The 14253-nt window shown below is 41.4% G+C and overlaps 1 protein-coding gene across 13 annotated transcripts in view; it reads right to left on the minus strand.

Annotated features, from left to right (window-relative positions):
* Positions 1–14253, minus strand: part of MTA1 (metastasis associated 1) — a 635520-nt gene that overhangs the window by 262868 nt on the left and 358399 nt on the right. For 7 of the 13 annotated variants that reach the window (XM_077465018.1, XM_077465022.1, XM_077465027.1 and 4 more), the window contains exons 15-16: positions 3838–3927; positions 3607–3762 (exon numbers count right to left, since the gene is read on the minus strand). In XM_077465018.1, the coding sequence (XP_077321144.1) occupies positions 3607–3762; positions 3838–3927 (246 nt within the window). The remainder of the gene's footprint in view (positions 1–3606; positions 3763–3837; positions 3928–14253) is intronic. The other 6 variants (XM_077465019.1, XM_077465021.1, XM_077465029.1 and 3 more) reach the window with 1 other exon arrangement.

Below are 14253 nucleotides of genomic sequence, written 5' to 3' on the forward strand. Positions count from 1 at the left end.
AAATTATGCATGTCTATGTCTCTGGTGGTGATCTGCATTTGGCTGCTGGTAACGTTGGTGGCGTTGGTGGCCCCTTTCCCTCACCTATGGGAGCTGCGATGCACATTGTGGGCTCCTCCCCCTCCTCCCTGTACATTCATTTTTATGTCCGGGAGGTTCGGGTGGTTGTCCCTCCGTGCATCGGCGCCACGGTTTGCGCGCCATGCGCGTCACATGGGTTTTTTTTTTTTTTCGCGTCATCGCGCTGACGCCGCAGGTACCACCTCTGTGACCCTGACGGGGGTGTTTGGTCGGCGCCAATTGCTGGGCGGCTCCACCTGCTCTAGTGTTGGCGCCCCTCCCCCCCCCCTTGGTTCACACACGTGGCGCTGGCGGCTTGTATTTGGGCTTTCCCAGTTGAGGATGGCTGTTGATACAGCCGGTCTCCTCCTATGGTTCCTGCACACCAGTTGATTTCTTACTGGGTGATGCTAGGCTTTCAGCTATCAGGGTAGGTGTAATTTGGTCCTGGATTCACTTTGGTTGTTATTTTGATGTCTTTGTTTGCCCTCCTTTGTTATATCACTTCATATTTTATCATATTTTTTTCACCCATACACTCACTCGTTTTACATTTTTACCCTCTCACCACACTCACTTAGCACTCCCTCTGCTTTGGCTCACTTCATCTCACACCCCACACTCTTACCACACTGTTCATCTTTTTCATACCTCTGCAGGCTCATCACAACCAACATTGTCTATACTTCATCCTCTAGTTTTCACTTGCATTGCTCTAACACTCTTCCTATATTTTATTTCCACACACTCTCATTCCCATACACCATTTCTCATTATCATGTAATTTTTGTAGATTTATTTTTTCACCCCACACATCCACAATCCTTTTTTAGTTTATTATATTTCTTTTACATGTTTACTTAACGTTCATATACATACTTTGTTTTAGATACGTTCATTTGATGATTTATATACCAGCACTGTTAGCACATGGAACTCATCTTCATACCCAGGCACCTGTTCACTATACCCATCACCCAAATATGCCGCCTCAGCTCCCGGGGGGGGCAATGTGTGCCTCCGACGCACCATGGACCAGTTGCTGTTTGCTGTGTTCGCTGCCGGGGATGGTAGATATGCTTAGTTAATCTCTTTTGAAAGCACTTTATGTACTGTACCTATTCCCCTCTATACAGAGTGTGGTTTACCATATCCATATATTTTACAGGTATCTGTCGCATCTGCTCCTGATGAGTGGAGAATACATCCACGAAACGCGTAGAGCTACACTTGATGCTACAGTGATATTTACTACGTCCCGACGTTACTTCTAATATTAATTCAGTACATTTATGTTTACATTATGTGATTACAAACATAGGTACCGGATATGTCGCCTTGAGGCATTTTTAGGCTATGCTGTTGCCCTACATACTAGTTATTGTTTATACATGTTTTTTGACTTTATGTGTCTTTACATACACCTTGATGTCTTCATATAACACATTTTGTGCCCAACTACGGCACATGTATGTATGTATGTATATATATGAATTTACTTTGTATCATATATTATGTATTCAATTAAATTACCTTCTTCTGACCCTCACACTTCAGCCGCTTCATTTAAAGTCCCACCTCTTTCCCTCCTTATTGTGCTAAATACCGGGATGGAGGCGCTCACCCGTGCCTCATTTAAAATCCCAAACTGCTGTGTCTACAGACACCAGTAAAGTTAGCCCATTTTTTTTTTCTAATATTGTGAAAGATAATGTTACGCCGAGTAAATAGATAACTAACATGTCACGCTTAAAATTGCACCCGCTCGTAGAATGGCGACAAACTTTTACCCTTAAAATATCCATTAGAGATGTTTAAAAAAAAAAATCTACAGGTTGCATGTTTTGAGTTACAGAGGAGGTCTAGGGCTAGAATTATTGTTCTCGCTCTACCGATTGTTGCGATACCTCACGTGTGTGGTTTGAACACAGTTTTCATATGCCGGCGCTACTCACGTATGCACACAAGCTCGTCGGGACGGGGCACGTTAAAAAATGTTTTTCCCTTATTTTACCTTTTATTTTTACCCCGTTTAAAAAATAAATAAATAAATGTCACTTTTTTTCCTCTTACAAGGAATTTAAACATCCCTTGTAATAGAACAAAGCCTGACAGGACCTCTTAAATATGAGATCTGGGGTCAAAAAGACCTCAGATCTTATATTTAGACTAAAATGCAATAGAAAAAAAAAAAAAGAATCATTTTGTCATTTAAAAAATAATAAAAAATAAATTGCCCTTTAAGAGCTGGGGGCAGAAGTGACATTTTGAAATCACTTCTGCCCAGAAATTGTATGGAGACGGGTGGGGGCCATCTTCCTCACTCGTCTCCATACTGAGCCAGCAAGAGGACGCGATCGCCTCCGGTAAGCGGCGGAGGGCACGGGATCGCAGCGGGAGGGGGGTGCCCCTCTCCCGCCACTGATAAAAGTGATCTTGCGGTGCAGAGACCACTTTTATCTTGTAGCGGACCACCCGCTGAAAAAGAGGATACAAAGGTTATGGCCGCTAGCTGCTGCCATAACAACGCTATCCTCCTTCAAACAGCCACCGTAAACCTGCGGCAGGCAGTCCATAAGTGGTTAAAGCATGTGATTAGAGCCAGAGGCTCTAAAAGGCATCCAGATCCCACCCAGTTGTGTGACAATAGCAAATATTTTCACACTAAATCTCCTCCCCGCCAATCAGGAAACAGGTCATGAAACCAGTTTCCCGATTGGCCAAAATGTCAGGTGATCCTATTGGATACCTTGTGCCTAGGAGGAGGAGACGCACGGCGGGAACCACACCAGAGCCGCTGCCCACAGCCTGCCACCTAGTTAGAGTCCGCTGAGCTGGAGAACACCGGAGCTGCCACCTAGATGGGGTAAGCACCGGACCGAATGGCAGACAGCGAGGGGGGGTTTGCACAGAGCAGCCTCGATCCTCCTCTTTTCTGTGTACCAGCACAGGAAGCCCCCCCCTAAAAAAATAAAAATAAATAAATAAAAAACACCACCAGCCACCACTGTGCACCAATCAAACTCTTGAAAATATCTCAATAGCCAGACCTGCCTAAGATGGAGACAGTGTGAACGCACAAGTGAAATATAAATATTTAAAAGCCAAGTTCACCTTTTTGTGAAAAAATGAAATGCACACTGGGATGCCATTAAAGTTTATGTATATGTAAAGGCAGGTGTCCCAACACTTGACAATGCAGTGTGTATATAGCAGCATCACAGAAACACATTTAGCTATATCTGTTCAAATGGACCTAGGTTGGAGAACATAAATGGAGAACTTATATATAAAAAATTATTAATTATTTTCTTATTTTATTTTCCCAGGGACTAATATATGAAACATGACTGAATATTTTTAGCCACTTCTCTACTTTAGCAAACAACTTGCCTTTCTCTAGTTTTTAAGTTTGTGTGTGCAGGTAACTTGTTAAATTAAAAAAATGAAATGATTGAAAGCCTTAATGTATAGAAGACAAGGACACCATTTAAACAAGATGACTTATGCAAAGAAACAAAAAATAAAGTACATAAAGACACGTACCGTCCATACCATTATGCTGTTCATAGCTCCGCTTGCCCAAGATTGTTGGTGACCCATTGTTGATAACTGGTGAAGATTTAGCCGGGGTTAGGGTATTACTGATGCTCATCGAGAGGTTTTTTATTGAATCTAACTTGGGAGTGCTGGGGTGCGCCTCTGTGGAATTAAAAGGCCGTGTTAACAACATCTGTTTGAAATGGAAACAAAAGGATAAAATAGTTTTGTATGTACCTATATATCGTAGAACTTGTTCTAAAGGTTTTCTGACAATCTGTTTTAGTATCAGTGGAGTTTTTGAAGCTTCTGGAAGCCTTGTTGTACCTGCATTCATAAAAGATAGGGAAAAAAAAAAACAAATGAATACAAATTATATGACAGACCTCACTCACTGTACTGTATCTATTGTGGAGCAGCTTTGTCAACCTAGCTTTTCCAACTGATTTGGACTACTATATCTCCCCCTATCCTAAACCTTATTACATAGGGGAAATAGATTTATGGGAAAGGACGAAAGCACTGTTTGAAATCTCAGTGTGAAAGTAGTTACAAGGACACAAGATCTTGCAGAATCAACAGGTTTTCTCTGTACTTGCAGAAAATACGGAATGCAGCCACCCCAACATAATACAACGACTGGGAAGCCTCAGCATGCTACATTTTTGTTCTTGGTTTTAGAAACATGTTAACAGCTGTTGGGATACGATAACCCACACAGAAAGTGCATGGTTTTCAACAAATCTTTAAACTAATGGTCTTAAAATTTGGGAAAAAGCAGTAAAAACATGACCAGTGTGTACTACTGCAAAGCAGAAAGAAAATCCTGCATGTGTTATGAAAAAATATTGTCGCTCCCATATACTGTACCTATATAATTACAGATTAAACAAAAAATACTCACCATAAAATTCCTCTGGGAATCCACTAAGGGATGCACAAATTCAGAATTCTGTTGGGGCATACTGCCACTACAAGAGTGTTGGACATTGGCAAAATAAAAATTGTGGGCCACCCCCTCCTACTCCAATCATGCCTCAGTCTTGGGTAAAGCAGTACCAAGTGTATGGTCACAAAGAGGGTGGGCCCTCCAATGGTCTACAAATAAAGAATTTTTATGGCTAGTATGAAAAATCACATTTTCTTTCTCATCTATTGAGGGACGCAGGAACTTAGACTGTCAGAATATCCAAATGAAGACTGAAAATTGGGGACCGACCACAGCACAATGACCTGGATCTTACCTGAAGCTGGAGGAAGATGAGGTCTGAACGTCCTGGTAAACAATGGAATAAAAGAAAAATACTATGGGGCAGCCTGCAAATCTGGGGAACAGTTGCTTAAATCTGAAAAGCGCTTACAGATCAAGTAGTGTGTGCCTTGACAAGAAAGGGTGGAACATGATCCTTAAGATCACAAGCTTAAACAATGGTCTGAGTCACTGAAAAATGGTGGAACACAAAGCATTTTCACCATGATTGGACCATCAGAAATGACAAAATGAGTTTCTATTGGAAGCAGTAGCTGTGGGGTAGAGCACAAACTATTGTACATCCAGGCAATGGAGGGAAATCTACTGATGGACTGCAGCCAAACAGAGCTATGAAAAAATAACGGCTTGGTTGAGGAGAAAGGCCTAATCAACCTAGGGCAGTGGTCATTAACCCTGTCATCAGGGCCCACTAACAGGCCAGGTTTGCATGATAACTGAAATAAATCACAGGTGATATCATTTGCTGCTCAGTGATTGCAGTATTCTAGCCTGCATCTCCCCAAGGTAATACATAAAACCTGGCCTGTTAGTGGGCCCTGAGGACAGAGTTGATGACCACTGACCTAGGGTATTTAGGAAGGTCTGGGCCTTAACATCTTGCCCTTGTTAACAACTTCAGCCCCAGAAGAATTTCCCCCTTTCCTGACCAGAGCACTTTTTGTGAATCGGCACTGCGTCGCTTTAACTGACAATTGTGCGGCCGTGCGACGTGGCTCCCAAACAAAATTGACGTCCTTTTTCCCACAAATAGAGCTTACTTTTGGTGGTATTTGATCACATGTTTTTATTTTTTGCGCTACAAACAAAAAAAAGTGCGACAATTTTGAAAAAATAAAAATAAAAAAATTTTAACTTTTTGCTATATTAAATATTCCCCAAAAATATATAAAAAAAATTTTTTTTGCTCAGTTTAGGCCAATACGTATTCTACAAATTTTTGGTAAAAAAAAAAAAAAAAAAAAAAAAATCGCAATAAGCGATTGATTGGTTTGCGCAAAAATTAGAGCGTTTACAAAATAGGGGATTGTTTTATGGCACTTTTTTTTTAATGGCGCGATCAGCAATTTTTATCGTGACTGCGACATTATGGTCGACACATCGGACATTTTTGGGACCATTGTCATTCATACAGCAATCAGTGTACAGCAATCAGCTATACAAATGCACCGATTCCTGTTTAAATGACACTGGCAGTGAAGGGGTTAACCACTAAGTGGCAGTGAAGGGGTTAACCACTAGGTGGCAGTGAAGGGGTTAAGTGTGTCCTAGGGGCGTGTTGCTAACTGTGGGGGGTCGTGGCTGTGTTTTACAGATCACTGCTCCAATCACAGGGAGCAGAGATCAGTGTCACTTGTTGCTAGGCAGAACGGGGAGATGCTGTTTACAACGGCATCTCCCCGTTCTTCTCAGTGAGGTGATCGTGGGTATCCCCGCGGCGATCAAGTCTGTGAGACCTGTGACCTGACTCATGGAGCTTTCCGTGGGCGCACGCCTGCTGCCTCCTAAAGGGAAATGTACAGGTACATGATTTTGCCTGTACGTGCCCTTCTGCCGACGTATATCGGTGTGAGTCGGTTGGGAAGCGGTTAAAGACAGGAAGAGCTCTTTACAGGTTAAAGTGTTACTAAACCCACAACCGTAAAATCAATGTGTATATGCAGTAAGGCATGCTTGTTATACTCACTGTGGAACCTAAGGGTTTAGCCTCTGCATTGTTTAAAAAGGCCTTTTGATCCTATCTTCTCTGTTTCTCCCCTTCTTCCAACATCCCCAAACCATCTCCTAGTAGAAAAGAGGCTAGGGGGGGCAAGTTGCCCATGCTCAGATTGCTAGTTTTTTTTTTTTCCTTGGGAAAGTGCATGTGATCAGCACAGGGCCAATCAACACTATACAGACAGAGGATCAGGAGTCCTGCAGTCATCTAGGACAATCACAGGAGAATGGAAACTCTTCCTACAAGCATTAACCAGACACTGTTAGAAGTCACAAGACTGCTCTAACTGCTGATGAAAAAAGGTTATTTAGCAGTTTAGATTTCCTAAAACTATTGCATTTCCATGTTGTGTGTATTGTGGGAGACCAGATATAGTGAGGGCAGGGAAATGGTTTTAGTAACACTTTAAGGCTGCCAGCTCAAACACCCCCTCAGATAAGTGATGGCAACTTTGTGAGTGAAAGTGGAACGAGGATATATATATTTATTTATATATTAGAAGCACTGAACTCTGTAATTATTCAGTATATTTGGAGGCCCTAGAGCAGTGATGGCGAACCTTGGCACCCCAGATGTTTTGGAACTACATTTCCCATGATGCTCATGCACTCTGCAGTGTAGTTTGGCATCATGGAAAAAGTCGTTCCAAAACATCTGGGGTGCCAAGGTTCGCCATCACTGCCCTAGCGGCTGCTCTCTGTGATATAATGTGAGATAGGGTATCCTGACGGACCCTCAGAGGTGATCATTAGGGTTCATGAAAAATTAGAGGACCACACTCAGTTTAACAGATCATACAATGTTCATTCTGAAAACAGAAAAACACCACATTCACAGCTCACATTTCCTCTCCATTCATCGGAGCTACAAATAAAGAAAAAAATAAAAATAAAAACAGATGGTTCACTATCTCCAAAGTAAATTTTGAAATGTCTAATGTTCTCCAAGGCAAACAGAAGGTATAGAGAATAGCATGGGTGTATATTAATAATAAAAAAAGTGAAAACAAATAAAAAAAATCCACACTGGTCAGTCCTGCAGCCAATCGGCTGCTGCGCTGATCGAACAAAAATTTTCAAACAAGCCTGTTCTTGAGAAGTTGATCATTAGATTGACTTCTCATGAACAGGAACAGCCATAGATTGAGGAGACTGCTGAACTGGCCAAATTGTGATCCACCTATGGCCAGCTATATATATAGAAAGGGCTACAAGGGCTTGGACAGTGCAATTAATGGGGGATTTTAACCACCTTGAAATTGACTGGAGTAATGGCACTGCTGGAGCAGACAGAAATGTATAAACCGATTACAAGACAATTTTATGGTACAGTCTATAGAAGCCCCAACTACAGTGTATACGGAAAGTATTCACAGTGCTTCACTATTTCCACATTTTATGTTAGGTTACAGCCTTATTCCAAAATGGATTCAATTCATTATTTTACTCACAATTCTATAAAAAAATACTCCATGACAACGTGAAAGGAGTTTGTTTAACCACTGGGCACTTAAACACCCTTAATAACCAGACCAGTTTTCAGCTTTCAGTGCTCTCACATTTTGAATGACAATTACTCAGTTATGCAACACTGTACCCATATGAAATTTTTGTACTTTTTTCACACAACTAGAGATTTCTTTTGGTGGTATTTAATCACCGCTGGGTTTTTTATTTTTTGTGCTATAAAAGAAAAATACAGAAAATTCTGTAAAAAAAATAATTTTTCTTTTTTTCATTTCTGTTATAAAATTTTGCAGATTAGTAATTTTTCTTCATACATTTTGGCCAAAATTAATACTGCTACATATCTTTGGTAAAAATAATTAAAATCGGTGTATATTTGGTCTTTGTGAAAGTTATAGCGTCCACAAGCTATGGTGCCAATATCTGAAAATTGATCACACCTGAAGTACTGACGGCCTATTTCAATTCTTGAGACCCTAACATGCCATAAAAGTACAAATAACCCCCAAATGACCCCTTTTTGGAAAAGACATTCCAAGGTATTTAGTAAGAGACATAAGTTTTTTGAAGTTGTCATTTTTTTCCCACAATTCTTTGCAAAATCAAGATTTTTTTTCACAAAATTGTCATATTATCAGTTTATTTCTCACACACAGCATATGCATACCACAAATTACACCCCAAAACACATTCTGCTATTATTCCCGAGTATGGCAATACCACATGTGAGACTTTTACACAGCCTGGCCACATACAGAGGTCCAACATGCGGGGAGCACCCAGGCCAATTCTGACATTTCTGTCCTACATGTAAAAATTATCATTTATTTCCTAGAAAATTACATAGAACCCCAAAACATTATATGTTTTTTTTAGCAAAGACCCTAGAGAATACATTGGTGGTCATTGCAACTTTTTATCTCGCACGGTATTTGCGCAGCAATTTTTCAAACGCGTTTTTTTTTTTATAAACTGTTTTGTGCTAAAAAAAAAACAAAGAAACAAAAAAAAAAAAAAACAGTAAAGTTAGCCCAAGTTTTGCAAAATGTGAAAGATGAAGTTATGCAGAGTAAATAGATACCCAACATGTCACTCTTCAAAATTGCACACGCTCGTGGAATGGCGCCAAACGTCGCTACTTAAAAATCCCCATAGGCGATGCTTTAATTTTTTTTACCGGTTACATGTTTTGAGTTACAGAGGAGGTCTAGGGCTAGAATTATTGCTCTCGCGCCAACGTTCGCAGCGATACCTCACATGTGTGGTTTGAACACCGTTTTCATATGTGGGCAGGACTTATGTATGCGTTTGCTTCTGCATGTGAGCACATGGGGACAGGGGCGCTTTAAATTAATTTTTTTATTGTTCATTTTACTTTATTTTAGTTTGACATTTTTTTCCCCAAAAATACATTTTTTGATCACTTTTATTCCTATTACAAGGAATGTAAACATCCCTTATAATAGGAATATGGCATGACAGGTCCTCTTTACAGTGAGATATGGGGTCAATAAGATCCCACATCTCACCTATAGGCTGGGAAGCCTGAAATAAAAAAATATAAAAAAAAAAAAAGATTCTGGCTTTGATCGTATTGGCGAGTCGGTAGAAGCACCGGAGGGCGGCGGGAAGGGCGTCTATGGCTGGGTATCTCCGAGTATGGCTGGGTATGGCAATTTATGGCAAGTATTGGCAATTTATGGCAGAGTATTGGCAGGTTATTGCAGAGTATTGGCGGGTATTGCAGGTATTGGCGGGTATTGCAGGGTATTGGCAGGGATTTGCAGGGTATTGGGTATTACAGGGTGTTGGCAAGGAATCGAGGGCTCAAATTCGGTGAGCAGCGATGTGGGCACTGCAGATGCAGCCCACAGCGCTGCTGACACCGATCTGTCCCCTCTCCCTGTACCGATCGCTACAGAGGGGGGAGGGAGGAACCAGCGTCATAACACGGCGCCGGTTTGTTTACAAGTGATCACTCCGTCATTTGACGGAGCGATCACGTGGTAAACGGCCACGATGAGCGGCCGTTTACCGTGATGCGCCGGGTCCTGTGGACCCGACGGTCACGGATGTGGACCCGACGGTCACAGGGGGCGCGCGAGAGCGGAATTCTGGGAGGACGTCATATGATGGCCTCTCAGAGTTAAGAAACTGCCCTGTAGCCGTCATTCGGCTATTGGGCGGTTGTTAAGTGGTTAAAATCTTTGCAAATGTATTCATAAAAAAAAGAAAAAAAAATACACATGTACACAAGAATTTGGCACAAATCACAGCTTCAAGTATTTTTGAGTATGATGCTACAAGCTTAGCACACCTATTTTTGGGCAGTTTCTCCCTCTAGTTAGGAAGGTAAAGTATTAATATGGGAGAACCGTTATCCAGGATAGCTATGATGAATGAATAGGAGGCAAGGAGACAATTCCCATAAGAGAGTCTCCAAGGCAAGCATTGCAAAGTTTGAAACTGATGTTCACATAGAAGAACATTTTAGTAGCAGTGACAATAACATGATTTCAATTAATGTTAACTGTAAACCACAATCACATACTGGAAAAAAAAATACACATGTACACAAGAATTCACAGCCTTTGCTCAATAATTTTGCACAAATTACAGCTTCAAGTATTTTTGAGTATGATGCTACAAGCTTAGCACACCTATTTTTTGGGCAGTTTCTCCCATTGTTCTTTGCATGACCTCTCAAGCTCCGTGGTTGGATGGGGAGCATCCAGATCTTCAGATCATTCCAGAGATGTTCAAATTGGATTCAAGTCTGGGATCTGGCTGGACCACTCAAGGACATTCACAGAGTTGTCTCACAGCCACTTCTTTATTATCTTGGCTGTGTGCTTTTATCCTGTTGGAAGATTAACTTTCGCCCCAGTCTGAGGTCCGGAACGCTCTGGAGCAGGTTGTCATCAAGTATGCCCTTGTATATTGCTGCATTCATCTTTCCCTCAATCCTGGACTTGTCTCCTAGTTTCTGCTGCTGAAAAACATCCCCAAGGCATGCCAATACCATGCTTCACTGTAAGGATGGTATTGGCCAGGTGACGAGTGATGCCTGGTTTCTTCCCGACATGACACTTGCCATTCAGGCCAAAGAGTTTAATCTTTGTATCATCAGATCAGAGAATTTTGTTTCTTATGGACTGAGTCCTTCAGGTGCCTTTTGGCAAACTCCAGGTGGGTTGTCATGTGCCTTTTACTGAGGAGTGGCTTCTGTCTGGCCACTCTACCATACAAGCCTGATTGGTGGAGTGCTGCAGAGATGGTTGTTCTTCTAGAAGGTTCTCGTCTCTCCACAGAGAAATGCTGGAGCTCTGCCAGAGTGACCATCAGGGTCTTGGTCACCTCCCTTATGAAGGCCCTTCTCCCCGATCACTCAGTTTGGCCAGGTGGCCTGCTACAATCCTGTCTCAGAGGTCTATAGACAATTCATTGGACTTCATGGCTTGGTTTGTGCTCCGACATGCACTGTTAACCGTGGGACCTTATATAAACAGTGGTGTTTCTTTCCAAATCATATCCAATCAACTGAATTTACCAAAGGTGGACTTCAATCAAGTTGTAGAAACAGCTTAAGGATGATCAGTTGAAACAGGATGCACCTAAGCTCAATTCTGAGTGTCATAGCAAAGGCTGCGAATACTTATGTACACGTGATTTTTTTTGTTTTTTATACATTTGCAAAGATTTCAAACAAACTCCTTTCTTGTTGTCATTATGAGGTATTTGTAGAATTTTGAGGAAAATAATGAATTCGATTCATTTTGGAATAAGGCTGTAACATAAGAAAATGTGGTAAAGTGAGGCGCTGTGAATATTTTCCAGATGCACTGTAACTGCTGGACCTGTTAATCTCAAGCATTGCAGATAGATAAAAGAAACCTCTAGTTAGGAAGGTAAAGTATTATTATGGGAGAACTGTCATCCAGAATAGCTATGATGAATGAATGGGTGGCAAGGAGACAATTCCCCATAAGAGATAGTGTTGAAAGTTTGAAACTGATGTTCACATAGAAGAACATTTTAGTAGCACTGACAATAACATGATTTCAATTAATGTTAACTGTAAACCACAATCACATACTGGAAAGATAAACACTTACTTGTAAGACTGAACATTTACAAAGCTGAAGGCTGCTCTCCAAGGTTTAATCTGGGAGGCAATATTGTCATTAAAAGGACACGGAACAGAAATGAGAATACCTTGGGCCTTTAGAACCATTTTAATAATGGCAAGCAAAGCTAAGCTGCAGTTTCTAAAGCAAGCAAAATAAGGTTCTGTATTAAAAAGAAATATAGACTCAAGGATGAGAGACACAATGTTGCCCCTGTACAAGATATTAGTAAAAAGTAGGGTTCGCTTTTGGACACCAGTTCACAAAAAAGGATATCAGTGAACTGGAGAAAGTGTTTTCAACTATGAGGAAAGATTTGCTGAATTGAGTTTATTCTCTTGAGAAGAGGTGATTCATGGGGAATTACCATGTATAACACATACAGTAAGTGGTCCATATGGTGAACTTGGTATAGAGTTATATACCTTAGGGTCAATACAGGGGATAAGGGGGCACTCTTTATGTCTGGAGAAATAGAGGAGATTTAACCTCCACATATTTAAAAGCTTCTTTACAGTAAGAGCTGTGAAAATGTGAAATAGACTTGCCTCAAGAACAAGTTTTGAGGTTTTTTTTTTTTTTAACAAAGGAGTTGAATGCATCCCCACATGCACAAAATAGAGAATATCAAATTTACCTCCAGGGGGAATCAGCAAGGATTTTTTTCTGTAGCAAAAAAAATCATGCTTTATTGCGGATGCTTGCTTGTGTTCTACTGGATTAATTGTGGATATAGACTTGTGTATATAGAGGTTTTATTCTATTTATTTGACCTAGATGAATGATCTATGTAACTTGTAGATATGTAATTCAATAAATTCAGTCCTATTCCCCTATTTGAGGATAAAAATTAATTTGAACTTACTTGTAAATTCCATACAGTACAGGAAACCGGCTTCATATTCATAGACCCTGGGTACTAGGATAGGATAGTCAGTGCAAAAAAAAGTCCATCAGTAGTTTGACTGGTTGAGGCGCTCAAAGCAGTTATTTTGAAGGATAGGCATGAGTTATCTGCTTGAGTTAAAGCGTTAGTTAACCCCAAAAAATACAAATAAAAGATCCTGTACCTTTAAAGTGATTGTAAAGGCTTGTATTTCTTTTAACCACTCGCTGACTGCCGCACGACGATATACGTTGACAGAATAGCACAGGCAGGCTTGGACGTACCTGATTCCCAGTGGGCCGGAGGTCCAATCGAGCCCCCCCCACCCCCCCGGTGCCTGCGGCGGTCTGCTTTGTTCCAGGAGTGATCGGTGCTTGGGGGGGGGGGGGGGGGCACCGATTCGTAGCCACCCCCTCGTGATTGCTCCTGACAAATGGGAAGCTTTCTCTGACTGTGAACTGTAAACACAGGTCAGAGGAAGTGATGTCATCTCTCCCTGCGCTTCCTTTTTTGTTTGGGAGCCATGAAGAGACGACGAGAAAAGTGAGTTGCACCAACAGCACACTAACACCAGTACACATAGGCACACAATCACCTTCCAATCACCCCGTCACAGTGTCACCGATTGCAGTGTTCATTTATTTTACTGATCACTGTATTTGGTGTCATTTGTGACTGTAAAAAGTGTTAGGGCAGGTAGTGGTAGGCCATTTAGGTCTAGGGCATCCCCCTAATTAAGGTTTAACCCCTTTATCGCCCCCAGTTAACACCCCCCCCCCCCCCCGTCACCAGTGTCACTAAGCAATCTTTTTTCTGATAGCCGTATTAGTTTCACGGGTTACGCTAGGTAGCCAGTTATTTAGGTTCACCATCAGCTTTTTATAACGTCAGGTACCCCCATATACTACCTAATAAAGTTTTTATTCCCGATTGGCCCCTAGTTAACCCTTTCACCCCATCACCAGTTATCACCGTATAAGTGTTACGGGTGATGCTGGTTAGTTTGTTTTTTATAGTGTCAGGGCACCCACCGTTTATTACCCAATAAAGGTTTAACCCCCTGATTGCCTGGCAGGTGATATAAATTAGGTTTTAGGGTCAGTCAGGGTCTGTGTTGCCCAAGGCATCATCAGATTAGTGCCAGTAGCGCTAACACCCACACAGGTAGCATACACCTCCCTTAGTGG

This window comes from Lithobates pipiens, unplaced genomic scaffold, assembly GCF_037356315.1.
Source record: "Lithobates pipiens isolate NorthernLeopardFrog02 unplaced genomic scaffold, aLitPip1_a1.2 Scaffold_30, whole genome shotgun sequence".
Taxonomy (NCBI): Eukaryota; Metazoa; Chordata; class Amphibia; order Anura; family Ranidae; genus Lithobates; species Lithobates pipiens.